The 27196-nt window shown below is 51.9% G+C and overlaps 12 protein-coding genes across 12 annotated transcripts; 7 read left to right on the forward strand and 5 right to left on the reverse strand.

The window, feature by feature from the left end:
- Positions 1–787: 787 nt before the first annotated feature.
- On the reverse strand, positions 788–2909 carry BDR25DRAFT_391447 (dopa decarboxylase-like protein). The gene is made up of 3 exons (XM_033698151.1): positions 2717–2909; positions 2379–2652; positions 788–2328 (listed from the first exon to the last, which is right to left on the reverse strand). Exons 2-3 carry the CDS (start codon positions 2425–2427, stop codon positions 809–811), a joined length of 1569 nt encoding a protein of 522 aa, XP_033552000.1. The 5' UTR covers positions 2428–2652; positions 2717–2909; the 3' UTR covers positions 788–808.
- On the reverse strand, positions 2853–4827 carry BDR25DRAFT_100347 (Ash2-trithorax family protein). The gene has a single exon (XM_033683429.1). It carries the CDS (start codon positions 4759–4761, stop codon positions 3013–3015), a length of 1749 nt encoding a protein of 582 aa, XP_033552001.1. The 5' UTR covers positions 4762–4827; the 3' UTR covers positions 2853–3012.
- Positions 4828–4933: 106 nt separating this feature from the next.
- BDR25DRAFT_100359 (rRNA processing protein-like protein Bystin) lies at positions 4934–6915 on the forward strand. Its single transcript, XM_033683430.1, has one exon. It carries the CDS (start codon positions 5017–5019, stop codon positions 6499–6501), a length of 1485 nt encoding a protein of 494 aa, XP_033552002.1. The 5' UTR covers positions 4934–5016; the 3' UTR covers positions 6502–6915.
- On the reverse strand, positions 6536–7202 carry BDR25DRAFT_331746 (DUF427-domain-containing protein). The gene is made up of 2 exons (XM_033692672.1): positions 6931–7202; positions 6536–6869 (listed from the first exon to the last, which is right to left on the reverse strand). Exons 1-2 carry the CDS (start codon positions 7006–7008, stop codon positions 6654–6656), a joined length of 294 nt encoding a protein of 97 aa, XP_033552003.1. The 5' UTR covers positions 7009–7202; the 3' UTR covers positions 6536–6653.
- A 606-nt stretch (positions 7203–7808) lies between these two features.
- Positions 7809–9012, forward strand: BDR25DRAFT_279122 (NAD(P)-binding protein; the record flags this gene model as incomplete). The annotated part of the gene is made up of 2 exons (XM_033687732.1): positions 7809–7995; positions 8061–9012. Exons 1-2 carry the CDS (start codon positions 7928–7930, stop codon positions 9010–9012), a joined length of 1020 nt encoding a protein of 339 aa, XP_033552004.1. The 5' UTR covers positions 7809–7927.
- An 837-nt stretch (positions 9013–9849) lies between these two features.
- On the forward strand, positions 9850–12386 carry BDR25DRAFT_254008 (FAD/NAD(P)-binding domain-containing protein). The gene is made up of 3 exons (XM_033686273.1): positions 9850–10467; positions 10521–10859; positions 10908–12386. Exons 1-3 carry the CDS (start codon positions 10116–10118, stop codon positions 11951–11953), a joined length of 1737 nt encoding a protein of 578 aa, XP_033552005.1. The 5' UTR covers positions 9850–10115; the 3' UTR covers positions 11954–12386.
- A 474-nt stretch (positions 12387–12860) lies between these two features.
- On the forward strand, positions 12861–13998 carry BDR25DRAFT_331749 (uncharacterized protein; the record flags this gene model as incomplete). The annotated part of the gene is made up of 3 exons (XM_033692673.1): positions 12861–13360; positions 13458–13872; positions 13926–13998. Exons 1-3 carry the CDS (start codon positions 13039–13041, stop codon positions 13996–13998), a joined length of 810 nt encoding a protein of 269 aa, XP_033552006.1. The 5' UTR covers positions 12861–13038.
- Positions 13999–14170: 172 nt separating this feature from the next.
- On the reverse strand, positions 14171–15371 carry BDR25DRAFT_350576 (uncharacterized protein; the record flags this gene model as incomplete). Its single annotated transcript, XM_033694715.1, has 7 exons — positions 14171–14247; positions 14309–14436; positions 14476–14522; positions 14563–14669; positions 14719–15063; positions 15100–15250; positions 15285–15371. 7 exons carry the CDS (start codon positions 15369–15371, stop codon positions 14171–14173), a joined length of 942 nt encoding a protein of 313 aa, XP_033552007.1.
- A 108-nt stretch (positions 15372–15479) lies between these two features.
- On the forward strand, positions 15480–17015 carry BDR25DRAFT_213656 (uncharacterized protein; the record flags this gene model as incomplete). The annotated part of the gene is made up of 2 exons (XM_033684760.1): positions 15480–15894; positions 16045–17015. The coding sequence occupies 2 exons, from the start codon at positions 15480–15482 to the stop codon at positions 17013–17015; spliced, it is 1386 nt and encodes a 461-aa protein (XP_033552008.1).
- Positions 17016–18975: 1960 nt separating this feature from the next.
- Positions 18976–19795, forward strand: BDR25DRAFT_310609 (uncharacterized protein; the record flags this gene model as incomplete). Its single annotated transcript, XM_033691165.1, has 2 exons — positions 18976–19213; positions 19314–19795. The coding sequence occupies 2 exons, from the start codon at positions 18976–18978 to the stop codon at positions 19793–19795; spliced, it is 720 nt and encodes a 239-aa protein (XP_033552009.1).
- A 1758-nt stretch (positions 19796–21553) lies between these two features.
- On the forward strand, positions 21554–22753 carry BDR25DRAFT_350578 (uncharacterized protein; the record flags this gene model as incomplete). The annotated part of the gene is made up of 8 exons (XM_033694716.1): positions 21554–21720; positions 21755–21862; positions 21905–22000; positions 22053–22212; positions 22273–22427; positions 22460–22534; positions 22587–22659; positions 22712–22753. 8 exons carry the CDS (start codon positions 21554–21556, stop codon positions 22751–22753), a joined length of 876 nt encoding a protein of 291 aa, XP_033552010.1.
- A 269-nt stretch (positions 22754–23022) lies between these two features.
- On the reverse strand, positions 23023–25531 carry BDR25DRAFT_300986 (uncharacterized protein). The gene is made up of 3 exons (XM_033689483.1): positions 24855–25531; positions 24517–24799; positions 23023–24468 (listed from the first exon to the last, which is right to left on the reverse strand). The coding sequence occupies exons 1-3, from the start codon at positions 25290–25292 to the stop codon at positions 23324–23326; spliced, it is 1866 nt and encodes a 621-aa protein (XP_033552011.1). The 5' UTR covers positions 25293–25531; the 3' UTR covers positions 23023–23323.
- Between the last annotated feature and the right edge of the window lie 1665 nt (positions 25532–27196).

The following is a 27196-nucleotide window of genomic DNA, read 5'->3' on the forward strand; positions in this document are numbered from 1 at the left end:
GGATCCCGACCACCTGTTAGCACATCGATGAAACGCGAGTTTTGTGGTGTCAGATTCACCGTCGACTCGTCGGGGAGTGCCGAGTTTGCCAGGAGGAGACGAGAGGGGTGCTGCTGGGACTCCACTTTTTGACTGCCTAGTACGCGGAGCTCGCTCATGATGCATTTCTACAGTCACCCGGTTCGTATTCTGAGGGAGTCGGAGAGAAAATTTATACAAGAGCTGAGTTTGGGATACGTGGGACGGGTCAAGGTTGCCATGCAGGGTGCACGGAGTTCGTGCAACTCAAAATTTCAAACAAGACAATCAAGTCCGCAATACGAAAAGAACTATTCTTAGGTAACTTACGGTGAGTTCAAGATGGTGTGGTACAAGTTGCCTTTACAAAGCCTGAGTCAGATCATGCAGTCGGGCTGGACAACGGGAGCCACGTTCTGCGTCTATGCTTGGTATATAGACAAGCAAGTTTCGGGCCGATCCACGTGGATCGCTGTAACGTTGGCTGGAAAATGGATCGTGTGAGAGGCAGATATGAGGTCGTGATTGCCAAGCTAGGTGGGGTTTCACGGTACCAATATCTAAAAACCGAAAGAAGTTCTTGTCACGGAACGTAAGGATAGGAAGAAAAGCAGACTCGAGAGGGGATCATATTGTTAGAAAATACTCACCTCTTCATTTGCCTGTCCGAGACTCGTAGGCGTTTGGGTAATCCTCAAGCCAATTTCATTTTTAGATCTCAATTATTCCGTATCTTGCTTCTCCCTCTTCCTCGCCTACCCATTTCCCTCCCCTCCCCATTTGCCTTCGACTATGCTTCCTTCACCCCAACAACCCTCTCCGCCTCATCCACCAACACCTCAAAAACCCTCTTCAACCACCTCTCCTCCGCATTCTCCGTTGCACTTACTACTCTAATCAAAAAATTCCCACAGACCACCGTCCCGGTAATAAAGAACTCTCCCTGTGTATTAACTCTCTCATAGACCTCTTTCGTAACCCGGTTAACTTCTGCTTGATACCGCGCCTCCGCGTCCGTCGTGAAGTCGTTTAGATAGGCTTCGTGGGTTGGACCAGGGAGGGTTGTTGCCGCAGAGGGAGCATAGCGAGGATGGGGGTTGATAATGAATGTCGTGAGCGCGAATTTCGGGCTTGTTATTACGGTGAAGAGATCAGTTCGGGTTAGGAGGAGGGAGTGGAAGTATTCCCCCAGCTTGATATGGTTTCTTATAAACGCCCGCAAACCAGATACGCCATACGTCCTCAGCACAAACCAAACCTTCAAGCTGCGAAACCTACGTCCAAGCGGGATCTGCCAATCCCTGTAATCCGTCACCAGTCCTCTATCGGAGAACTCATTACGGAGATAACTCGGCGTTATTGAAAACGTATCAGTCAAGTCTCTCCTCTTTTTAATGAAAAAAGCGCTGCAGTCGAAGTTCACCAGTAGCCATTTATGCAGGTTGAAGTTGAAGGACGAGAAATTTTGAATAGGGGGGCAGAGATATTGGTACTCCGGACATACGAGCGCAGAACCAGCGTAGGCGGCGTCGACGTGGATCCAGATGTCTGGGTAGTCCTTTGCAACTTCTGAAATCCCTTCGAGGTCGTCGATAGCACACGTTGCTGTGCTACCAATGGTGGCGGTGAAGTAGAACGGCTCGAGACCCTTCGCTTTGCATTCTTCAATCGCTGTCCTTAGGGCAGCGCCCGTGACGGCGAAATCCGTAGCTCGTGGTGCTGGGACACTGCGATACCTCGTCCCCGCTATGATGGCAGCTTTATGGGTACTCGAATGTGCGTGTTCAGAACCTAGTGCGACGAGCTTCCCGCGCATTTCAGCTATCTTATCCCATTTCTCCTCGCTGTCCTTCATGTCGGATAGTCTCCCGCGTAAAATGCGCTCGCGGGCTGCAACGACAGCCGTAACTACAACTTCACTGGCCGTCCCCTGAATAATACCACCTCCTTCTCCTTCACTCAGATACTCTTTCGGTAGTCCGATTAATTTGGCCACCCAATCCATAACAATTGTCTCGAGTTCCGTGACCGCGGGTGAGCATATCCAATTAAAAGCGGCGGCATTAAAAGCAGACGAATACATTTCCCCTAACATCCCTGGGAACGAAGAGTTACAGGGGAAGAAAGCCATATATTTAGGGGACTGCCAGTGGGTTAGGCCTGGCATGATGAATTTGTCGATATCGGATTGGATGGCTGGCCATGATTCGCCTTCTTGGGGTGGAGAAGTTGGGAGGAGGGGTTTCAAATAGCCCGGGGACACAGATGGGAGGACGGGACGATCTTGGATGGTGTCGTAGTATTTAATGACTGCAATATATCAGGTAACGGTAAAGTTCGGGGTGGTTAGGGGGCTATACTATCTTCAATTGCCGTATGCGCTGCGTCTCGAAATTGCGATGAATCCATTGTGTGCGGGACAAAATTAGGATACAAATAAATAAAATAAATAAAATACTTGGGAATGAATATACAAGAACCAATAGACTCTAGATAGTGCTTTCGTATCTATTCGGTATAAAACAGAACAAAAGGTCCAGGAGGCAAAGAGTGGGAGGAAGGCGTCTGCGGGAGCCGTGATATTCGAAGGATGATGCGATGTCGAAAACATGTACCCTAATTCCGCACCCTTACCTGTTAAGGGTTAGTAGAACTCTAATGCGGAATTTTCCTGCAACGATATGCACACCAAACGTACAATTAACCTCAATCAGCAAAAGAAATGTAGAGGAAAGGGCGCGAGTTGAGTTTTCCAAGGACAGTAATGTTGCTTTTTACTTAGAACGCTTTGCCTTTTTTGTTAGTCCCATGCGGTCATGCCATCTTCGACGAATGACAGGAATGCTTCGCTGCTAGACCGACTTGATTTCGATTCTGCTTGAATTCGAAGGCTAGCGATCATGGTCAAACATGGTTGCTATTAGATAGATGTCAAACCCCTTAGACAGTGGCAGTTGTACACGGAGTCGGACGTCCATCCCAAAGCATTTCGTCTCAATATCTCTTCCCAACCTCAACACCCAAATTATCATCCGGATTCGCAAAGCCCCTAGCCTTGGGTGTGGACTTCCCCTCCGTGACACCCAACGCATCTCCCTTGTACTCCCAAGCCCCATCTTGGGTAAAGAAGTCCACCTCATCAATAATATCCCACACCACATCCTCCGCAATCTGCTCCTTAAACCGTTCGCCGATGGCGCGGAGTTTTCTGCCTTCTGAGATTGGTGGTTCCGAGGTGCTACTGCCAAACATTTCAGTGTCCTTCTCGCGCTGGATGAGCATCTCGTCTGGTGGACACCAGAGATCGGGGCCGAAATTGACTTGGCAGATTCCGCCGTTGAAAGCGGAAATAGCGGGGAAGTAGCCAACCATACCATCGTCGTAGCCGGGCCGGGCTCCAGGTTGCGTGGCTGGTGCGCTGGCCGGAGGTAGAAAAGCGAGGATGTTTTCAAAAGCGATACCGACCTCCTTTCCGTTCTTGTAGACTTTGACGTGTGAGTTGGGAAGAGATCGCAGACCGACATCCTCGTGATTTGGAGAGGGATTGATCTTAGGAACGGGACCGCGGTCATGATAAGCCTCTACAGATTTGGTGCAGGTGTAGTCGAGCTGTTCGAAGTAAAAGTTGCCTTTGTAAGGGACCGGAATGCGGTCTCGGATGATGTCGAGGGGTTTGTCGATATTCAGGGGATCTTTGACAGAGGCGACGGCATCAAATCCATCGCCAACATCAACAGCCGGGTTGTAGATTCCTTCGACGACTTTTCGATGAAGAGAGAGCGAGGGGAGCTGGATCTCCAGGCCAATGACATCACCCTCATGGACATGTTGGTCGGTAATGAGCTCGACTGGCATCGGCCTGCCATGAGGCGGCCTTGCCTTCGCGTGCTTACTCTTTGCGCCCTTTGGAAGGGGCTTGAAGATCTTGTTTGGCCGCGACCGGTGTATCGTCTCGAACCTCGAGTCGGTGATGCCATAGCTATAGCCGTCATATCCCACTGGTGCGTCGAGGGGTGCCTCTCTCCTTGCCCAGCCCATTCGAATGTGCGGCCCAGGCACAGTCTCACCACCGGGAGGCGGTCCTTCGATCGGTATACCTTTTAGAATCTTCACCTCGTAATACATGCGACCTTCTCGTGCGACCACATTCCCCCTCCCCATCCTCCAGCCCTTCTCGGTAGTGAATACAGTGCCGCTGTCGTCAAAATGAAATGACTTGTCGGAATCCTCATGGCTCATCCGAGGTCCATAAGGCCTAGAATCGCTCTGTCGATAGAATTGCTTGTGTCGAAAGTAGGGGTCGGCCACACAATGCGTGTACTTGTAGCCCTTCTTATTCCAAGCATGATCGATGGGTTTCCTGAGTTCCGTTATGCCATCGGGGGCAAATATCGGCAGAGGTTCATGGGAGGCGAAGAGGCCGTCCTTGGGAGGATCATAGTCGGCGTACTTGGGTTCTGGAATGGAGTAGCGCATGGGGGAGGGGGCCGAGGCCGGGTCCTGCTTGTTCTTGGGGTTGGGGGTGCTTCCGCGCGTATGAGCTGACGCTTCTCTCTTTTTCAACGTCTCTCGCTTCTCTCGCTGCTCGCGCTGGGGAGCTTTGGGACGCGCGCGAGCACTGGGGTCTGGATTGGGATTGAGCGGGGACGAGACAGCGGGGGCATGGTCTTCCTCCAGCGGGCGTCGCATTGGGGGGGCAATGCTGGGCGTGTTGGAGCGCGAGTGGGGTTGTGGTGAGGCCATGGCTAGTGTTAGTAGTGTGGTGAGGCCAATGTTTCCAGCACGAGATGGAGGGAAGCTTCAAGCTCACCTGCAGTTGTTGATGGTTCGAGATGTCGGCGATTCGGGGCTGTCTGTGCCGATCGCGAAAAGCTGCCCCCGCGAAAAAGTTTAGTTATCCCCCCAATTTTTGTCCCTTCACAGCTGGTCCACCATTCTCACGACCTCCACCACCCTCACGATCTCCACTACCCGTCAGCCCGTCGCAAATCGCCCACAATGCCGAAAGCCCCCAAATCGCCCGCCATTTTGCAGCGTCACAACCCTCTTACTGAAGAATACCTACCCTCACAGCCCTTCAAGCAGAAGCCAGCGAAGCGGAGGAAGCGCCCAAGAGATGAGGCCGACGAGGAACACTTCATAGACTCCAAGGCTTCGAGAAAAATTCTGGAGATTGGCCGCGGTCTGGCGGAGGAAGAGGAGCGAGAGAACCAAGTGCAACGACCGCCCACCGCCAACCCCGCTTTCGACTTCGACACACGGTTGGGCGACGACGACAGCGCAGAAGACCCCACGGCACAGTATGATGACGAGGAGGCATGGGGAGATGAAGAGGAAGCCGTGCAGGAGGCCGTGCAAGAGGCCGAGATTGACCCCAGCGACCTGGCGACCTTCAACAAATTCATACCTACAGACGACAACCCCATCGTCTGGCCAGGCGAAGAAGCCCACCCGTCGGGCCCGGGTACCGATCTCGCGGCCCTCATCCTCGAAAAAATCGCCGCCCATGAAGCCGCCAATCCCTCCCAGCACTCCATCCACGGCGGCGGCGACCCCTCCGACGCCATCGAGCTCCCCGCCAAAGTCGTCGAGGTCTACTCCAAAGTCGGGCTAATCCTCTCCCGCTACAAATCCGGCAAGCTGCCCAAACCCTTCAAAATCCTGCCTACGATCCCCGCTTGGGAGACACTCATCGCAGTAACGCGTCCCGACGCCTGGACGCCGAATTCCGTATACGCCGCAACCCGCCTCTTCGTCTCCTCAAATCCCGCTACCGCCCAGCAGTTCCTCAACACGATCCTCCTCCCCGCCGTCCAAGACAACATCCGCGAGACCCAAAAACTAAACGTACATCTGTACAACGCGCTCAAGAAAGCGCTCTACAAACCGTCTGCCTTCTTCAAGGGCGTTGTATTCCCCCTGCTGGCTGAAGGAACTTGCACGCAACGCGAAGCGCACATCGTCGCAAGCGTCGTCGCCAAAGTCAGCGTCCCCGTGCTCCACTCTGCCGCCGCACTGCACCGACTCTGCGAACTCGCAGCGGAACAAATGTCCTCGGATCCTGATAGTGCGGGTCCGGTAAACATATTCATCAAGGTCCTGCTGGAGAAGAAATACGCGCTCCCATTTAAAGTCGTGGATGCGCTCGTCTTCCACTTCCTCCGTTTCCGCGCTGTGGGAGCGAGTAGCGCCGATGCTATGACCATTGATTCGGAATCTGCAGCCGGGGATCTAGGTGGCTCCGGGAAATTGCCCGTGATTTGGCATCAGTGTTTGCTGGCGTTTGCGCAGAGGTATAGGAATGACATTACGGAGGATCAGAGAGAGGCATTATTGGATTTGCTGTTAACGAGAGGGCATAACAGTATTAGCCCTGAGGTGAGGAGGGAGTTGTTGGAAGGCAGGGGGAGGGGAGTGGTTGTCGAACCGCCGCCTGTGGGAACTGATGGTGATGACACTATGGTTATGGCAGTGGATGGGTAGATGGGGTTGAGTTAAAGGATCGACCAGGCTCCATAAGCAAGCAGCGTGCTATGCTGCACCTTGCACAAAATAATCATTTTCAGAGATATCCACATGTTTCTCCACTACTCTCTACCTTCTCTTCTCCCGCCCACAGCCCCTCTTATCCCCATTCACTCACTCACAACATCGACCTTACTCCCATAAAACGCAACAAACCCCTTAATCTTCTCATACCCAGACTTCGGCTCTGGGTAGTACCAAGCAGAGTCCTTCAACGTCTTTCCATCGACCTCGATCGTGTAGTATGACGCCTTGCCTTTGTAGGGGCAGGTTGTGTGCGTCGAGGTTGTGGTAAATGCAGTCTTAGTCAGAGATGCGGGCGGGAACTGTGAGTAGCGAGTGTTACGTTAGGGACGAGGGAAGGGGGGGGGGAATGGGAGGGCGTACGTAGATGTTGCCGTCTACAACTTCATATGAGTCGGTGTCGGCGATGGTGGTGCCGTTGATAGAAGCAGTTGCGTGCATGATTGATTATCTATTGCTGTGTCCTATTCTGTTTGGTTCGGAATATCGGAATCCTGATCTGAGGAGCTCGACTACGGTGGTTTGTGAGGAGGAATGAAGAATTGATGGGATCGTCAAACGGCGAACCAAGTCTAATTTGTACTCCTTTATCCCTCGGTTCAGCTGATGTTATGGAATCTGTTTCGAAGTACAATTGGTAGATGTAGAGGATATGCTGCATGATGTGGAATCCGTCTGCCCTTATCGATAAGGCCCTGAAGCGGGGGCGAAGAGTCGTTTTCGTCATTGTCAGAACTCAAGCCACCGCCACTGAGACACCTCTCCTCTTGAGTGATTCCTGACTTCGACGGTTGCGGAATAGTACCTAGGCACCGGCAAGTACGCAATTCAATTTAATTCACATCCTCGGAGTGATTAAAAACCACACAAATTTCTTCAATTAAGCCCGCCGAGGAAGCTTTCAGTCCAGCCAATTAAATGCGTTAGATCTCTGTATTACTGATCGTTCACATCCCTGAAGGCCTCGAAAAGGTATTATCGGCGAGGTTTGGCAAGCAGCCCCGACAAGATTAGCTTTGTTCTGGGAATTTGAGTGGAAGCTATATTTGCTGCAAACAGTGGATTGCCAGTTGCGGTCGTCGGTGTCATGACGTGAAGTCGTATGCATTGGACATGATTAGAATTCAGGCGTGAGGTTTGACCGCGGGGGCAAGAGGTGTTGAGTATTTGGGTGAGGAGGGGGTAGGTATAAAGGAGAGGGAGCGGAGTAGGTTGAAGGCTCACACTTCAATTCGATTCAACCCAGATCAACAGAGCCTTGGCCATCCCATTCAAAGTCCATATAAAGATCGAACTGCCATAGAAACTTGAGTGACTCCTCGAAACTAAGTTCCCAAAAACAATCCATAACACTATAACAATGGACCGACAAACTGTCTTAATCGTTGGTGGAGCTGGTGCCCAGGGAATCCCCATCGTCAAAGGCATGTCCCCATCCATCCACCTTTACCCATCTGTGCCTACCAATTTTAACAAATCCTAGCACTCTCCAGCGACCCCAAATACGCCGTCCGCGTCCTAACCCGTAACCCGGACTCCGACACCGCAAAAGACCTCCTCACTCTCCCCAACGTCAGCATCGCTGCCGGCGATGCCTCCAACGAATCCGACCTCCGCAGAGCCTTCCAAGGCGTCGACCTCGCCTTCGTCAACACTAACAGCTTCGCGCTCGGCATCCGCGCGGAAATTTTCTGGGGCATGAGGATCTTTGAAATTGCGGTGGAAAGCGGAGTCAAGCATTACGTCTGGTCTGCGCTCGAAGACACGTTGGCGCTTTCCGGGTATGATGAAGCGTGTCGAGTTGGACACTATGAGGGGAAGAGTCGGGTGACGGAGTGGATGAAGGCGAAGTCGCAGACGCCAATGAAGTGGAGCGTGATTACTACTGGTCCCTATATTGAGATGTTGCACGAGCTGTTCCGGCCGGTGAAGGAGGAGAATGGGACGTGGGTGTTTCAGTTCCCACTAAAGGATGGTGCGATCCCATTCGTGCATCTTGAGGATGTGGGGAAGGCGGTTAAGTGGCTCCTTGATCACCCTGAAGAGGCTGCTGGTATGAACTTGAAGACGACTGTGGAACACGCAAGTGGAACGATCATCGCTTCGGCCTTCACTGCTGTCACGGGACAGCAGGCTCGCTACGAGCCGATATCGATTGAGCAATGGTTCCAGGTCACTCCGCCGGGTCCCCCGTCATACAAGATGGGGTCAGGATACGAAGGAAACAGTGCAGAGGATCCGACGCTGTTGACCATCGAGCAGAATTTTGGGAATTGGTGGCACCTGTATCAGAGGTCTGGAGGTAACCAAGGACTCATCAAGACTGATTATGGACTATTAGACAAAATCTTCCCGAATAGAGTCAAGAGCGTGGAGGAGTGGATGAAGAAGGTTCAGTACACTGGGGAGAGGAGGCTTGTGATTAAGAACTATAATGGCCGTTGATGGGAAGCGAAGACTGTGTGAATAGATAATCTGAGTCAAAGGAAATGATTTGAATATTTGAGATAGCGCGAAAGAGATCGTAATAAGGGAAAGAATGAAGACCCCAGTTAACTGCCCGTTTCGCAAACCTATTTGAAGCCGGATAAACTGTAGTAAGAACCAGGAAAAGAAAGTGGATCTTGCTGATTGTCTCCATGGGTTATTAGGATCCATCTGAGTAAGGTTAATAGCAGTGCATCTTATGCGCGGTCACGTTTCACGCAGCACTATTCGAAGTTTGCCCCCTCGTTCCATTCAGGATGGAATCGGGAACTGCACTTCGAAGCCCGCGCGGTTGTGCCTGAAATGGCGTTCGCCAAACGGGCCGTTTGATGAATGAACCGTGGAACGTGGATCCACAATGTGGACAAGAATGGCGCCCTGGACCTAGACTCATCTAGTTCCGCTGAACCTCAGTAGGCCAGGCCATGAAGGGGAGTTTTGTTATTGATTTCGTCCTTTCACCCTTCCGTCCGCTCTTGCTGTGCAAGTTGTGAACTCCCACGTGTCCGGGGGGCGAATGTCACTTCGGACCCGCAAGCCACCAGTCTCCCTGATGACCGGAGCAACCCCGAATCTTTTTCGTGGAAGTCAGCGCGTAGTCACAAGCCAGGAGTGCCGTCACTAGCGGAGCCGCGTCCGTCTGAGGTTCAAGGCGCGCGAACACGATGAGAGCAATATTCAGAGATGATGGATGATGCGAAAATTTGTCTGCGTGGAGGCCGCAGCTGGAAAGCGAGGATGGTGAAATAGCGCGTGGGAGCTGGCTGAAGCGAAAAAGATTTGCATGCTGGGGCGCGTACATACTTGCTGCTGCAGTCTTCCTTTGTCAGCACGGCAGCGGCGCAGATTCGAGGCTTTAATTGGAAAAGGCTTATCTTTGGCTCAACAGAAGCAACCACGCACCAACCCCTGTCCAGCAACCTGGGCTGCCCTTCGTCATCGCTAGCAGAAAAAGTTCCTCAGCTTCTGCATTACCAACACCTGCCCTCCACGCATCTCCACCCTTCTTCTACCCCTCCATCCTCACCCTGTGTTGCCCATCTTTACTCCGACACAATTCAATGGCACCCAGCATGCGGCCCTTCACGACTGCCAGCTTTCTTGGGCAGCTCCAGCAGGCTGGACGCCGCTCCTTTGTGACTTCCCGCCCGTCACCCATCGCCAGCAGAGCTCGATGGACGCCGCGCCCGGCCTTCAGCCAAATTGCTCTGCGCCAATCTATCCGGCGGGCATCCACTGAGGCCCCGAAACCGAAGAAGAGGCGCTTCCGAAGTTTTCTGCGATGGACATGGCGACTCTCCTACCTGTCCGCGTTCGCGGGTTTGGGCTACATTGGGTACGGAATCTGGGAGATGCGCAATCCCGATGACCAGCCCGAGCCCGACCCGAGCAAGAAGACGCTCGTCATCCTGGGTATGGAGGAATTTTTCAGTCCATGTCCGAGGACTCAATTGACTGTATTGCAGGAACTGGCTGGGGAGCTGTCTCGCTCCTCAAGAAGCTTGATACCGAGAACTACAACGTCATCGTCGTCTCTCCGCGAAACTATTTCCTATTCACGCCGCTGCTGCCATCATGCACAACGGGCACTATCGAGCACAGATCTATCATGGAGCCCATCCGTAACTTCCTAAGACACAAGAAGGCGGCCGTCAAGTTCTACGAAGCCGAGGCCACCAAGATTGACTATGTGAAAAAGATCGTACACATTAACGATGACTCAGAGATCAAGGGCGACATCTCTTCTACAGAGGTGCCCTTCGACATGTTGGTTGTCGGAGTTGGCGCAGAGAATGCGACATTTGGTGAGTGGGCAAAGTGGTCTTCAGACTGCAAATTACTAACTAGGGTAGGCATTCCCGGCGTGCGTGAACACGGCCTCTTCCTGAAGGAAGTTGGGGATGCCCAGCGCATTCGCAAGCGCATCATGGACTGCTGCGAAACCGCCACGTTCAAGGACCAACCGCCAGACGAGATTAAGCGTCTCTTGCACATGGTTGTAGTCGGTGGTGGACCGACTGGCGTTGAATTCGCCGGTGAATTGCAGGATTTCTTTAATTCGGACTTGAAGAAGTGGATTCCAGATATCACGGACAACTTCCACGTCACCCTGGTCGAGGCTCTCCCGAACGTCTTGCCCATGTTCTCCAAACAATTAATCGACTACACCGAGAAGACATTCAAAGAGGAGACTATCAGCATCCGGACAAAGACCATGGTCAAGAAAGTGACCGACAAGTACATTGAAGCCGAATCGACTGGCCCGGATGGCAAGAAGGTCCTCGAAAAGATCCCTTTTGGTCTCCTCGTCTGGGCAACCGGTAATGCTCTTCGTCCCGTCGTAAAAGACCTGATGATGCAGATTCCTGCCCAAAAGGACTCCCGTCGTGGTCTCGCTGTCAACGAGTACCTCGTTGTCAGGGGCACGGAGAATGTCTGGGCAGTCGGTGACTGCGCCGTTGCCAACTACGCCCCAACCGCACAGGTCGCAGCCCAGGAAGGGGCTTTCCTTGCACACATGTTCAACTCAATGGCCAAAACGACCGAGATCGAGCAACAGCTAGCCAAACTTTCCGAGGCACAGGAGAAGGCCACCGCCAAGGACTCACGTGATCAGATATTTAGTGAGATCAAGGATCTGCAGAAGCGCCTGCGGAGAGTCAAGAGCATCGGTCCATTCGAGTACTCCCACCAAGGCTCGCTTGCATACATTGGATCTGAGAAGGCTGTAGCTGATATCTCCTGGATGTCCGGTAATTTTGCGACGGGCGGCACGGTAACCTACTTCTTCTGGCGGAGCGCGTATCTGAGTATGTGCTTCAGCACTCGCAACAGGATCCTCGTGCTCATGGATTGGGTCAAGTCGAAGATGTTTGGTCGTGACGTCTCCCGAGAATAGAACGTGGTATCGATTTACGGCCGACTGCATATCCTATTCCTTTTCCGACCAGTACATATACCACCTCCGTCTACGTTGCTCTGCCCTGTCTGCAGTAGCTGTACTGTACTCAAGTGTACGATTGCTTTCCATCCATCGATCCTCTCTTTGTCACTATAGTAGATTCCACACCTGTAATATCCCCCTTTCCCTCTTCCTAGATTGGATCCGGCGGTCTTGCTTTGTGTTTGGCTTTCTCTATGGCTTTGATAATGTTCTCTTGTCTACCTAACTCTATCTAAGAGTTTGGCGTTCCGCGGGTTTTTGCGAAAGCTATCTGGCTTGATTTGATTGATAGAGAGAACTTTTGCAAATTTTCTTGTGTATTCAAGGCGATATACGATATGAGGTTTAGAGAGAAATGAATGGTAGAAAGTGAGTGCGCGTAAACGTGAACGTTAAGTCTTTGAGCGCGTGAGCGTGTGAATGTCTGTGTCTTGGGTTTTGCATATACACGAACCCCCAAAAAGAATATAAATGAGGAGATCCAAGCTATTGCCTACTGATCAATTCAATTCGACTCTATATATCAAAGGAGATGTAGGAAACTAAAAGCCAGGGGAGGGCACGGATTATATTATCACAAGTTGGACAACAAACACATGACGTATACTACACTGCACGCCAAATAGTTAGTAACAGTACATAAACCCATTTCTAAACAGTACGAGCCCAAACAATATCCGTCCGTCTATCCTAAGTCGGAAGAACAGTCCCACCGTTATACCGATACACATGGATCATTCGTATTCCACCGAAATCGAGCACGCGCCTGATGATCGGCATCGTTGAAACGATGACGTGCATGATGCATCTTCGATATTTGGGACCAGATCCTCGCAGTGCGAGAACGCCGACGCGACTGAACTTTTTGTTTAAGGCCCAGTTCGAAGTTCTCAGCTTCAGCTCTGAACACTTTTATTTTCTTTTATTTTCTTTTAATCTTTATTAATACTCGAGAAGCTCTTTAACTCACCTTCCCTCCAAACTTTCATCCTATCCGTCCCGTCCCATCTTCTCATCCATCCACATCCACATCCACCAGAATGGGCAACACCACCTCTAAATCCGCAATCCAAATCCTTGCACCCCTCTCCTTCCTCTACGACTTCTCAGCGCAACAATACGGGATATTCTCCAAACCCAACATGCTTGACGTGCACAAGAAAAATCTAGCTGCATTCTCTCCGCAGCCTTTTTTTATTGCCGGGTTCTTCTTTCCTCAGCAAGTGTTTCAGTTGGTGTGGCTGTGGAAGTTGTGGAAGCGGAAAGGTGAGGGGGAGAGGAGGGGGATAATAGAGAGGGGCGAGGGAGACGTTATGGAGACGTTTGGATGGTTTTATGTGTTGGGGAACGTTTGCATTGGGAGTGAGTCTTCTGTTTTGGGATATAAATACCCCTATCTCTTCCTATTTGGCGATTTCTCTGGGTCTGTGAGTTTAGAGGATTAGCTAACGATTCACAGCATGGATGTTCTTCTGGAACGCCTCCGACCTAAAAACCTCCAACATCTTCGTCATCATAAACACCTTCTCGCAACTCTTATACATCACCACACTCCTTCCCCCCCTCGATACCTGTTCCACACCCAACTTCCTCACTCACATGGTCGCAAAAACCTTCGCAGGCATCGGCGTCCTGGACCTCCTACACAACACCTCCGCTGCCTACTACCGCAACGTCCCGCCCAGCACCGTTGTGCAAGTCACGACGGGTGTAGGCTTCGCCGCAGCCGCCAGTGTTAGTGACTGGATCTTCGGAGGGTGTTTGGTGTATGATCTTGTGGCGCTGAGTATGGGACAGCAGGGTGGGTGGAGTCAGTTGTTGGGTGGGTATGTGGTGATAACGGCGGGAATTGTGGGGTTGAGGAATTGGTTTTAGTAGGCATATGCGAGTTCTGAGAGAAGTACAGGGTTTGGCTAATCGTGCGCAGTCCGATGGGGAGCAAGAAGGTAGAGGACGGGTATTCGAGGGTTAATGGGGAGGAGGGCGAGGGGGGGGGTTGAGGTGGTACGAGGCCGGGGTGTAAGGTAATAGGGGTTGATGGGTGAGTTGCAATTGGGGTTGGCATGTGCAGTAACAGGGCAAATAGTCGAGCTACACTGAGGTTCGACGCGCTGGGATGAGGTTGAATTAGTGGTTAGAGTTAGCTAAGCAAAATACGAAAGCATCCTCTCTTCATTTCCACAACGAAAGTGAGAAGTGTGAGAAGTGATGGTAGCTCATCGGTTCCCAGTCGCAGTCCAGAAGTGTATCTGAAGGGTGGAGAAAGGATTGGACGCAGGCAGCTAGAGCTAAGCAGAAAGTCTGGTTCACAGGTCGCGTGCTCGAAGCAAGGGAAGCAGCGGCCAAAAAGCGCATTCCTATTACGTTTCAACCTGGCTGCGCGACTTGGATGAGGCGTTAGTTCTTTGGCGATGCCGAGTTGGCCGCAGACGCCGTTGCTGGTCGAGGTCCGATGGCGGAGGAGGGGTAGAGGGTACGGAGTCTGGTGTGACGATGAAGCCACAGTACCGCGCTCAACAACCTGCTCAGGATGGAAAAGACTGTGAATGGACATAGTAATAGACGGAGACTGTGAATAGATCAGTTATCAGGGCGAAGACAGCTGATAAAGAGTTGTCGCGTGAAGCATTCCGATGCTCAGTCTGGCGCTGGCTTGGGCTTTCCGATGGCGCTAGCGGCGGCAGAGTGTCGCGTGCTGAATAAAGGGTAAGCACCCACACCTCGCCAGAGATAAGCTTCCGTTATCAAACATCCCACCCTGATGCCCGTCACACCTCCTGCCCCCGGCCAGTAAATCATGGCTGTGATAGCCGCAATCTGGGGCTTGACGTGCTGTTTCGGGTCATCCGAACCTGCGGAGTGCTGCCCTCCATCCTCGAATCCCGATCTGCCACTAACCAGCTGTTCATTACTCCCCCAACACTCTTTCGCTCTGTCCGTCTTCTGCATGTTGTTTGACTTCATCTCTTCGCGACCGTCTAGAACTTTCTTCTTCTCGTCTACTGTATTGTTGCGTTTCTGTGGCTTGTTGCATTTTGCTTTTGCTGCCTTCCCCTCAAAGACTCCTGCAACCCAGGTCGATCATATTGCATCAACTTCACCAGCCCTGGCACTCGAAGCTACCAATATCACAGGAACTTGCAAAATTGCAGGCTTCACACAGAGTTTATGCTTGTTCGGCGCTGGCTTGCTGTGCCTCACTGCCGGATCCCACGTCAGCTGAAGATTGAGGCTGCAACTGCGCCCTCGTGGCTGCGAACCGAGACAGTCACCACCTGAACGCGACAACTGACCGTGGATCCTCCCGGGGGAAAACAACAAAACCGTCCAGGCCCCAGGTCAGTGAGTGAAGTAGTATAGTAATCCTAGGCATCACCTAGATCTCCCTCAACGCTGCACGGCTATCACGAATCCCTTATATACCCCTCGGAAGCGCTTACGGTTGCACCTCCGATTCCGCCATTTCTGTGCCAATGACAACATGCCACCCTACCTCTCCCCGCTGCGTATAGTCCAGCCGTCATTACCTGCACACTGCGAACCCGCCAACGAATTCCTATACCGATTTTCCGCAACCTTCCACACCTGCATACCTACGAACCTCGCATTATTCTCCACATGTCTCGGAACGCTGAGCATCGTCTCTTGGTTATTCGCACAACTACCACAGATATATAAGAACCATCAGCTGAAGTCGACTTCCGGACTTAGCATACTGTTCCTTGCAGAGTGGTTACTGGGTGATCTGTCGAACCTCTTCGGTTCTCTCTTCACAAGGCAAGCGCTGTGGCAGGTTATCATTGCAGGCTACTATGTCTCAGTAGATTGCGCGTTGGTCGGACAATGGATATGGTATGAGCTTTTGAAGCACGGAAGGCCTCTGCGGCCAGCTTGGAGTCGTATCGGCAGCTCGAATAGCTTGAATGGAAGTGGTGGTGCTGGCATGCAAGAAGTCTACGATAGCGTTTCTGTTGAACCCGACAGCAGACCCATGTCACCCAAATCCCCTGGCTTCGACAACAATAGTTTACCTCCAAGTAGCCCAGGCCGCAGCATCCCAGAACGCTCAAATCCCATGGATGTCTTTCGGATACCGAACTTTGCCCGCTCTCCTAGCTCGAACAAGGAATTTTCTAGTATGCGAAGCACGCCAACGCCCGGTACGACACCCAATAGGACTATTTATCGAGTTCAAGGGTCTAATTCACCAATGCCATCACCAAAGACGGTCTTGTATGTCTGTCTTCTGATTGGCGTGCTCTCCAATACAGGCACTGCAAAGCCTGTCAGCCCCTTCGCCCCAGCCATCTACAACCTCGATTCCATTGCAGCTCGTGCCTCACATACCCAAACTCCGCCGTCTGCCACTGAACAAGCCGGCAAAATAATATCCTGGTTCAGCACTTTCCTCTACCTAGGCTCACGCCTGCCTCAACTCTACAAGAACCACGTCCGGAAGTCCACTGCCGGTCTAAGTCCAACTCTCTTCGCGGCAGCCTTCTGTGGAAACTTCTTCTACTCTAGCTCTCTCCTCACCAATCCATGTGCCTGGAATGATTACGCTCCCGGCCAAGGCGCTGGTTGGGTCGGTCCAGAAGGCAGTGCAAAATCCGACTGGATCCTCCGCGCCACCCCTTTCTTCCTCGGCGCCGCCGGAGTCCTCCTCATGGATTTTGCCGTCGGTCTCCAATTCTGGTACTTTGGCGACGGCGGCGAGCGAGGGCGACCGAAACCACGTGAAGATGAAATCGTTGTCGTTGTTAACGATGAAGGGGTCCGGAGAAAGCGGCGCTGGCGGTGGCATCGCGTGAGCGGCTGGATGCGAGGATGGGTTCCTAGCGTCAGTGTTGCTGGCACGCCTGCTGTGAGTCGCACAGGGACTCCGGTGCAGACGCCGAGAGGCGTGAGTCCAGCTCCTAGTGCGGAAAGTGGGAGGGGAGGAGCGCTGGATGAGGCGAGGGCGCTCTTGGGGACGCAGAGGACAGCTAGTCCGAGGGGGTATGGGGGGCTTTCGTGATGAGAATAGAGACTAAGATCTTAATTCTACATCCTTGAGGTATCTTTACGAGCGTTAAGCGGTTGGACTGCATACAGGAATAGTGTCTGCATTGCTTGCATCGGATCTTTGGGACTTTTGGTGGAGCGATTTGGTGAGCATGGCATCTCTGCATCTACACGGGTTACCTTTTTTTCGTTGGTCTTCTAGTGTCCTATATCTAGCACGCTAGAGCTGTTTCCAGGTTGTCACACGATATCAGGGATGTTAGAATTGATAGTATCATGACTACTTTCTTGTTCATTATGTTTCTTATCCTTTGTCCAACTACCCAATCACTTGTTAGTACGGCAAGAATAGATCATCACAAGGTGAGTGTAATGCTAACCATCCTCATTACACCATACTAGTGATAAGCACCGCTGCCAACACCACCAAGAGTCACTTCCTCTGAACGAGAGGATAAAGCTTCGCGGGAATGTGGATCTTCATTCTCGGCAATCAGTCGAATCATCATCCCTTGTGGGTGCGTTTTGAGGAAGGTCCTTAAAGTAATATACAACAGTCTTCACGGTGATTTCCACTGTTCACACTTTTTCATATAAATTTCCGACGAAAGTCCCAAAGGAAACCAAATTCGTGGCCAGTGCCGCCTCTTAGACATCGACTCGCGCGTACGACATGGGTGCTCACGATGGCATTTCAAACACCCATAAAGTTCTCGGAATCATGGACGCTCAATCTCTTCGCTTTATTAGGAATGCGGGGAACGAAAGAGCTCATAAACCGTCCATAAGAGCAGTTTTTGAGGTGCCTTGACTTCCTACCCCTTGGAGATATTGTTCTGAAGATGTCGCCTTTTAAATACCTCACAATCAAGACTGGAATTTGGAAAAGAATGAAGTGATCGGATCTTCTGTGTAGAGAAGTATGCAGGAAACCAACGGGGTTTATATGCCCCATACAAAGGTTCGTAATAGAACCCATCCCTCGGATAGACTTAGAGAATACAATTCAATGGTAAAAGATCCTATCGGCAGCTTTCCATGGACTACTCCAAATCTGTTTTATTGTTCTTCACGGTCGGTAATTATCCGAGCGTAAACTCTAGCAGGGTCATCGCAATAAACACATTTCATTTCCAGTTCGCAGATTTAGCATCCCCCCTAGAGAAGCGCTTTCCAAGTGTCTAAACTCATACTGCTGGGGGTGTGCGACAGTATGAAGTCAAACCCATGAGACCAGGATAGTCCCCCCCCCCCCCCCCTCGTGCACTTGCTCCTTCTTGCTCCTTCCCCACAACACACAACATCACAATCATCAGTCTCTCGCAAATAACTATGGCAGAGCTTCAACATTGCCCGGCAGAAATCATCAAGTAGATCGCAAAGTCCCTTTCACTAGAGGACTATAGAGCACAGCGCTTGGTCTGTCTAGCCACATGTGAGAAAACTTTCCACTACTACGTGAAGCCGTTATTTGTCACTAAGAATGCGATGCGGTGGTGGGGGCACTGTTTCCAGAACTGTACATTAAAGCCGGGTGGAAACTGTGGATCGATTTACTGTGTATTGACCAGAAAGACATTGAGGGCACCACGCAGGTCAAGCGTATGCACAATATCAACAGTGAATCAATGACACCAATTGAGTGGGCTAGGCGCTGCATCTCCGGGCAGTTAAGCAGGCTATAACGCTGATTTAGGGACTGGCCGCTGACAGAGCGTCGCTGCTCAGGTGCCCTCGACGGGATATTGAGGAAGGATCCGAAAGCATTCAGGGAAGGAAGTTGGCGCCCACTGCATGACTTTGCGCTGCGGAGATTTTGGTCCTGAGCGTGGATCTTGCAAGAGATATCCCTTGGGAAAGAGGACATACCTGTATACCTGAGGGTCTACGAGACGGCTGGTGTCGCCGGGGAAATCGAAGTCATGAAAGGGGAAATGATGACGGATGATGATACTATCAATCACTTCTACATCATGTCCCTAAGCCAGCCCGTCACCACCACAGATCCACGAGATAAAGTCTACGGTCAGCTTGAGCTTCTGGACCAAGAAATTACTAGAAATATTAGGCCGGATTACGCTGCAACCGTTGAGGAGGTATATACCGACGTCGCTAAACCAGCTATCACCGTCACAGTCATTCGAGATCAGCAGACACGTAGGAGTAGCTGGCCCTTTCTCACTACCATTTTGGGTTCCCAATTAGCCCTCTGTGCGCCTTTTGGGGTCGCTGGGCCGCACAGAGCACAAAGCAAGTGGCGACTCCACAGCGCAGGGTCGTTCCCGCGGCGAAGTCTTCTATTCTGCTGCAGCCTCATCGTCGGCACGTTCGACGGCATGGGCTATATTTGACAAGACGAAGCTGGTCACAGATGGCCGGAAAACATTGTGTGCTAGAGTAGAGGCACAGCGAATGCGTACAGATATCGCGACGGCGTGCACGAATCTCTCTGGAGGAGCTTGGTTGCGAACCGCAAGCGGCAGCGTGAATGAGGAAACACTAGTAGACGACTATAGCCCACCCCTCGCTGTACCTCTCCATTTAGCGCAGGGACATTTACCTAACGAGCATCTCGAGACTCTGGCTGCCAGCCATTTCCTACAATATTGCGTGGGATTCTCCGCTTGGAACACTGACTTCTTAATTGCTGGGAACCCGCTTCCTCACTACTTCACCATTAATCTCGACTTCACTGCTACTAATCCATTAGCCCTGCGTGTTGCGCTAGCTGGGAGGGACCGGATCAATCTGTCGCGACGGCTGTTTACCACGCGAAGGGCTATGGAGGCATGACGAGGCAGGATACGAGGACCATGAATCTCATTTTCGTGCTGCTTGAGTGTAGTGTGGCAGTTCTGCTAAGGAGGTGAAGAGCAGTTGTCGCATACAATTATCCGCCTATATATATCCTTCTGCTGTGCTAGCTGGAAGGTTGACCTTTTGGCGACGCAACAGCAGTAGATATCCGGTTGCTGAGGAGTGCTATCTGCATGGATTCATGGACGGAAAGGGGTTAGAGATGGTACAGCCGGGGCACACGAAGGTTATGGAGTAGGGGTAATCACGCTAGGCCCTGGGGTCTATCAACAGGGGCAAATATATTGACGATGGGTTCATCATCTAAGCATATGATATGTGTTATGTAAATTCTGTTGATGCTTAGTAGTTCATATTGCCAACCAGCCTTAAGCAAGCATAGATACAGCAGAGCTTACGAATCTGCTCGTCCCCACCATAGCTACAGTTATTCTGAAGACCAAACCAGTGTGCTTTATCAACCAAAATGCAAATGCGATCAGGGGTGTATAGCCACTAATTCTCCATTCTTTTATCCTCTCCACCACGAGACCAGCACCCCCAGAACCTTCCATCGATCTTCCATTCTTCTAGACACCATACTGACCATGGCTTCTAACCCTTCCTCCTTCAATCTAAGAAGCAGAAATCTGGAAGACAATTATCCTACTTTCAATTCCAATGCTGATAACCCAGTCAACATACTTCTTCAAGACCTGATGATACTAACAGTTTTAAGTAAGAAAGAGTAGGGTTCCGTAGAATATTATACTACCTATTCTCCAAAACAAGTGCTATATGCAGACCCTTTAAGAGAATATAGCTTTCAACGCTGTAGGCTAGCCAGCATATGTCTCTACGACTACTAATAAGCTAGTACTAGATTCTATCTGATGCTTGTAATCAGTGTGAACTTTCCTACTAGCTACCAGCAATATATTTCTCTTACTTATTTTCTATTGTTTTTATTAGTCCTGACTATAATATCACAACTAACGTGCAGGCCAACTGCGGGACACTCGTCGGAGGATAGTCGACCTAGTCGCTATCACGTTATTACAATACGCAAGGGGAATACAGTGCGTTTTGCCGTAAGTTGAAGTAATTATCGTATAGCCCTACTATGCTGCAAAGTGCCACGTATTGTGGTAGCTTCTCAAGAGCGTGTGCGGGAAGTATTGATCCAAGACGTGGCGATTCTTGAATATTATTAGAGTGAATAACTAGCCTTTCGATTTAGTAATATATGATCGTCTGTGGTACAGAATATTCACTACGAAGAGGCCTCCTGGACCTAGGAAACCCTTTCCTTACATATCGTTGTTGGCCCATCAGAACGGACTTTGGCCGCGCTAATGCTATGTGGAAGAGTCACATGACCATATTACATAAGCTGCCTACGCTTCGTTGTATTCCTATCATAGCCCTCAGGTCTTGAGATATATCCTACATCATTGCTTGGTTGTTGCAGCCTTGTTACTAGTTCATTCGGAACAGACGTGCCAGACCTTACATGGTACTGCTCAACGTCTTCTGAGTCTCCTCGAGGATTCGCCTTATTTCAATCCAGCGTCTTTGTGCCTCGGCCTTCCTGCCCTGCAGCGCCCTCAAGCTAACGTTATATGCGGTGCTTATATGATTAGGAATAATTGACTACAAATCTAAGATTTTCCAGCGCTAAGAAATTGTCGGCTTCGAGGCCTCCATTTTCGGATGTAAACCCTCCAGATGCAGAGGTGTCTAATACTATCCAACATGTTTTATCTGGAAAACGAAAAGGAAAGGATATGCACGATACTTCCGCTAATTATTACTATGATTCACAAACCTCTGTCGCTCGGATCTATTCAATGTCGATCAATCGCGGCCCTCACCCTAGCCACCAATTCTACCAAATTCCCTTTCAGCTCCTTCCATGTAGCGTGAACCTAAAATTCACCTTGAAGGCGGGAATAGATACCAATCCTCTCTTATGCCCTTGGTTCCCGATTCCACACCCCAGAACCCGATCTGGTGCAGTGTCTGCGGTAGAAATCTTAAAATCGGAGGACGCGACGAGGACCGGTCGACACGCCACACAATAACCCGTTTGACGCCACCGTGAAGAACCCCTAGCGGCTTGCAGCAGCGCGTCCCGTCTGCACTCCAGCATGAAGTAAGAAACTCAAATTCGTTTTTTGACTGCAGGCTGGGGGAAATCGTGTGAAAAGGCACAGGTAAAAGTGGGGATAGTTATCCTATCATGTGGAGCAAGCTTGGGCCATTTTACGAACTCCACTGCTCGATTAACAATCTTTGAATGGATAATATTGAAACGGAAAAAGCTGCACACTATTCAAATCATCAGCGAAACTACAAAGCTCCCATGCTATGTGGGGTTGCCGAATTCAAGGTTTAGGTATCCTTTTGCAATTGTGAAACAAATGCTTTCCCAGCGCGTCCTAAATTTAAGGGGGTGAGACACGTGTTGGAAGCGTGAGCCCGAGCTCGGAGTAGCAAAACTCGCCAGCATGTCATTCGTAAACCTGGAGGCCTCGTTGGAGCATCGTTGGGAAGGCGACACGGGTCGGCTTCAGTTGAAGCTGAAGCTTTCGTGTCGCGTCTCGGTAGTGAGTGGTCCGGAGATGAGGTGAGATGCATGCGGTTCGATGATCCTCGGAGTCGCAAATTGGAAGAACTGTGGTTGTTTGATGTGCAGCTTGGATTTCAAGCTGGTGGAGCGATTCAGGCCACCGTGTGAGTTCACAAGGAGATTGTGAGGCTGACGAATTCTGACCTCATGAATGAGGCCGGAAGGATTCAACAAAGTGATTGGAGGGCCAGATGAGCTGATAATACGGTTGAGAACTTCAATGGATGTCGTTGCAGAACCCCGCACTTGGCTGAACGGAAGTCCGACGCGAATCCGGGAAGAACTTCCTCGCCTTCCAATTACATCAAAAAGGTTCGATTTAAAGGTTTCATGGATGAGAGTCACGTTCAAAATTAACGAGTAAGCACAAAATGAGTAGTGTAACTGTCGGAACCATCGCTCGTGGCGAGGTCTCGACCATGAATTGCACCACTCCCAAGTTCGATTACAGTCCTTCCGTATGAGCCCTGTTGGGCGGTGTGTACCATGAGTCTAATTGACTCTTTCTCCATCCAGCTGGAGCTAATGCCTTGAAAACCCGCACAAGATGGGTCGGGTATCAGTGATGACCCACGCTCTCTTGCGTCTACCGAAAAAAAAAGCACCATAATCCATTGGCACAGCCGCGCAAGGATAGGGTCAAGTAAAATTACAAAACTCCGAGTGATGCTGATGCTGATGTGTGTGATGTTATGCTGGCTCAAAAATTGTCCAGCTTGGAACCATACAGGAAACCGAACCCAATGCAATGCTCGCTTTGACGCAACCAAAAAAAAAAAACTAGAGGGTGGGGACATTGAGGAGCGATAGTGTTAGATATCGCTTAAGTCCCATTCAGCAAGGGTGGAAACTATACAGGGGAATGGAAAATGTGAGTTGGTCATGGCAGCAGCCTAACGATGGAAGATGGGCTGCTGTGGGATAGGCAGTTGATTGAATTGATTCATCTCCGGCCATGCTCCGTGGTCCATGTACGGCAAAGGACCAACTCTTCGCTCAGTCATAGGCCTTCCCAAAGGCTGGTATTGCATCTGATCATAGGCAATTTGACGAGGAGGATTATGCATTGAAGCTGAAGGAGGGGGAACAAGGAGAGTGTGGACCCCACGCACGGGGCGATAGGGGGATTGACGTTGGTTTAGGAAGTAGGATGGTGACAGCTGCCTCTGGCTGGAGTAGGAGGCGCTCACAGGCGAGGAGCTTGCGGATGGTGGATATGGGCTGACCTGGCGGGATCGATCACCAGTAGTAAGAGTCTGGCTAGTTGGGGTATGGGCCGGTGGGAAGGGGGGTGGTGCCGTGGAAGTTGGTGTGGTGTATGGCTGCTTCCATTGAACCGGGGGAGGGTAGACCATGGCCATTGATCGACTTCCTGGAGCGGGAAGAGGGAGTTCAGACCAATTGTTAACCTGTACCGGAGGATTGGTCTGTGGGGTTGGAATAGCAAGGCTGGGGAGAGGTGGTAGGCGGTTCATAGGTTGATGTGGCTCAAATGACCTGCTGACTGGCATCTGCAAAGTAGGAATCAACGGCGCACTGCTATATGGTCCTGGAGCAAACCCGTGAGCCTGTCGCTTGGGCGCTGGTTCTGCGCTACTGTCGATGCTGCGTTTGCGCTGTGTGAGAGGACCAAGCTCTGGGAGAGGGCCGATTGGGGAAACGGCAGTCGACGTAGTCTGAGGCTGAAGAAGGGGAGTGTTCGAGAATTGCGTTCGGCATGGCGAATATGTCATCGTCGTGGGTGGTGAAGTTTGCTGCAAAGTAGGTGGGGAAGGCATGTAGTTCGGGGGGACCTGCAGAGAGGGGGTCGAGGGTCCAACTGGGCTGATAGCACCAGAGGCGGGTATCTTGGAGGCGCGGTCAAAGAAGGATCCGAACTTTCCCAGAATGACGTGCCAATCCTCCCACTTCTTTTGTGATGTGTACAAGCTATACCTCATATTGCTCAGGAACTCTACTTCCATGATGTGGACTTCTTGCACCGAAATACCAGAAACCTCTGCCCAAGTCTTGTTCGTGTACGTATTGTCGTCCAAAACTGGAGCGTTGTTAGCCAAATGTGGTCTGGGAGATCATATACACCTACACTTGTTTCCGAGCATCAAGGCTACGGTCAGGAGCCTATATTCGCTACCCGGCTTTCCCTTGACACTCGGGTTGATTTGCTTTAACCTGTAGATGAAGAGAAGGGCCAGTAGAATGACATTCTGGGCCACTTGCGTTGTCGTCAGGATAGTGGCCACCCACTTCCTAAAGCCTGTTGTTGGAATTGCATCGGGCACAAGGGGCTGGACCGGGATGCGTGGAGAATTTGCGTCCAAGACCTGCTTGAGAGTCGACGAGTTTTCGAACCAGAATAGGCAAGTGACCTGGAAAGCTCCTGTCAGTTCAGGAGTCGGCGTACTTTGCCGAGGGAGAACCTACCTCCGCTGCCAGTTGGGGAAGCCCATCCTGGGGGGTCTTGATGCTCGATGGAATCCTCAGATTCGGAGAGATTGACCACTTTTTCCGCTGCTGCTGAGACATGTCTTGTGATGAGGATGGTGGCGGCTGTTTCTGAGGCGTTGGGCTTGGCTGGGAGGTCGCCGTCCTGGAGTTGCCGATTGCGGGCAACCGATATCCATACTCGTGGCCAGTCCCATTGTTTGGCGGCAAGGAAATCACTCTCACCGCAGAGCCTGAAACATCAGTCGGAGGGGTGAGGAGCGGCCGTGGTGGGTTTCTGAGAGCATTCAGCTCAGGGCCGGAGGTGATTCGGGGAACGGGAAGCTGCATTTGCCGCTGGGGAGGATCGAGCTTGGAGTAAGGGGGGATGGGGGTGTAGTAGTCGAGCGAGGGCTCCCGCGGAATGGCGTGAGGCATTGGATGAGGGAGCTGTAGCTCGAGCATGTGGACGGTGTGCGGCTGCGTTGTTGGGAAGGCGGGCCCTGGGGCAGCTGGTGTTGATATCCTTCACGCACGCCGGCAATTGGAGCGGGCGTCACCGTCCTTAATGTCTCTTGAATTTTGTTTGTGCTCCGTTCCTTCACTGCATGACCAGGAGGGATTTGGCGGGAGTGATCCAGGAAGGCGTCACTGTCTGGGTGAGGGATAGTTAAGAAGGAACCCGGGGGGGGGGGGGGGGGGGGGGGGATGGAGGTTGTTGTTGACGGAAAGCTCTGGCAAGTATGGCGTGGGGCCAATGTATGCAACCTTTATTCCAGGAGGCGGGACAGGTGAAAGGAGTTTGTGTGAGGGAGTATAAAGCGGAGGCGGTGCGGGCGAGGCAATATTAGAATGAAGAGGAGTGAGGACGAGCCTGAGGTCAAAGATGACTAGCCCGGGTGCAGTATGGGGTGTGAGAAGTGAGAAGCCAGGAGGTGATTGTCGTCGGCCCGCCAGCTGCTTTCACAGGCATGGCTTGGGGCCGTTGGGTTTTGATAAAACATAATTCACACGGAGTCGTGACTGTGTCCATCCATGATGGCTCGGAAGGTTCCAGGCATTGGAACGGCGACGCCCCAAGAGGCTGATCCAGAAGGAGAAGCAGCTTCTGACAACACCCTCCGCGCCTGCGCACTGGGGACGCACAGGGCAGGCACGTAAAGCGACCGCCCCGCCCGCGGCAGTACTGTAGGACCAGGGCCGAGAGCAGCCAGAGGCGGGCGCTGCCAGGGCCCCCGAAGAGGGAAGGCGCGCCCCAAGCCGGGTTAATTATGGGACAAAGCAACAGAGACAAAGCAGCGCGCGCACACCACACACCGTACAGGCACCGATGAGCCTGGCACGATGCGATGCACGCAGGACTGCACTGGCATTGGCAAAGACAGGCAGACAGGCCCGCTTGCAAGGTGGCAGTCGCATCGTCGTCGCCCCCCCGTCGCAGAATGCCGTCTGTCGTCCCAAGTCGTCGCTTGCGGCCAGGCCTGCTCACTCACTCACCACTGATCACTGACCACCGACCACCAGTGCGCCAGGATCGTCTTGGGTTAAGTCCGGCTAGTACATACACTGGAGGGCCACTGGCAGGCCGCCCGGCACGCATCCGCATCGTTGTCGTCGTCTTCGGCGGCAGCAGGCATTTGCGGTCTGACTCTCGCTGCGTCCTGGCTGGTGCGTCCTGGCTGGCTGCGAGCGTCAGGGTCCGTTGGCGGTTTGTCGCCATGGATGGATGGATCATGATGCCTCCCCCATCACATCAGCCCCTCGACTCCCGAGCTGCGACCTGCGACCACGCCGTCATGGGATTTGATTATTCACGGCCGGCCCACCGCCATCTGACCCGCGACTTGCCAACTTGGTCCGCCCAGTCGCCGTGTGTCGTTTAGATAGTCCTTAGCCTGTCTCCTGCGCCGCCGCGACCATCGTCGCCAACTTCCAGCATCTGATGGTTTTGCGCGTTGTGTGCGCCTCCTCAGCTTCCTCATCGCTCCCTCTGATTGGCTGTGGCCGGCGCTGGAGTCTGCAAGAGGGGAGGCGATGCCGTCGTGCGCGTCGCTCCGGCGGTCTCGTCAGCCAGGCCCATCTCCATTTATTGCACCATTGCAGGACTGGGACGGCCCACTCCCACACGAAGTCATAATCGCCATGGCCATGAGCGAGATTGTGAGATCCCTTACGCTGCAGCGCGGCTTGCTGCACCCGGCCAAGGCGGAGCACACGATGATGAAGACACCTCCCTTTGACAAACCTAGACACATTTGCGACGGCACGCTACCACCAACTCCCAAGACACTGGCCCAGCCTGTATCTAATTTTCAGACTAGTAATTACCGTAAGCGGGCTGA

The sequence above is a fragment of the Lindgomyces ingoldianus genome (assembly GCF_010093535.1).
Source record: "Lindgomyces ingoldianus strain ATCC 200398 unplaced genomic scaffold BDR25scaffold_5, whole genome shotgun sequence".
Classification (NCBI taxonomy): Eukaryota; Fungi; Ascomycota; class Dothideomycetes; order Pleosporales; family Lindgomycetaceae; genus Lindgomyces; species Lindgomyces ingoldianus.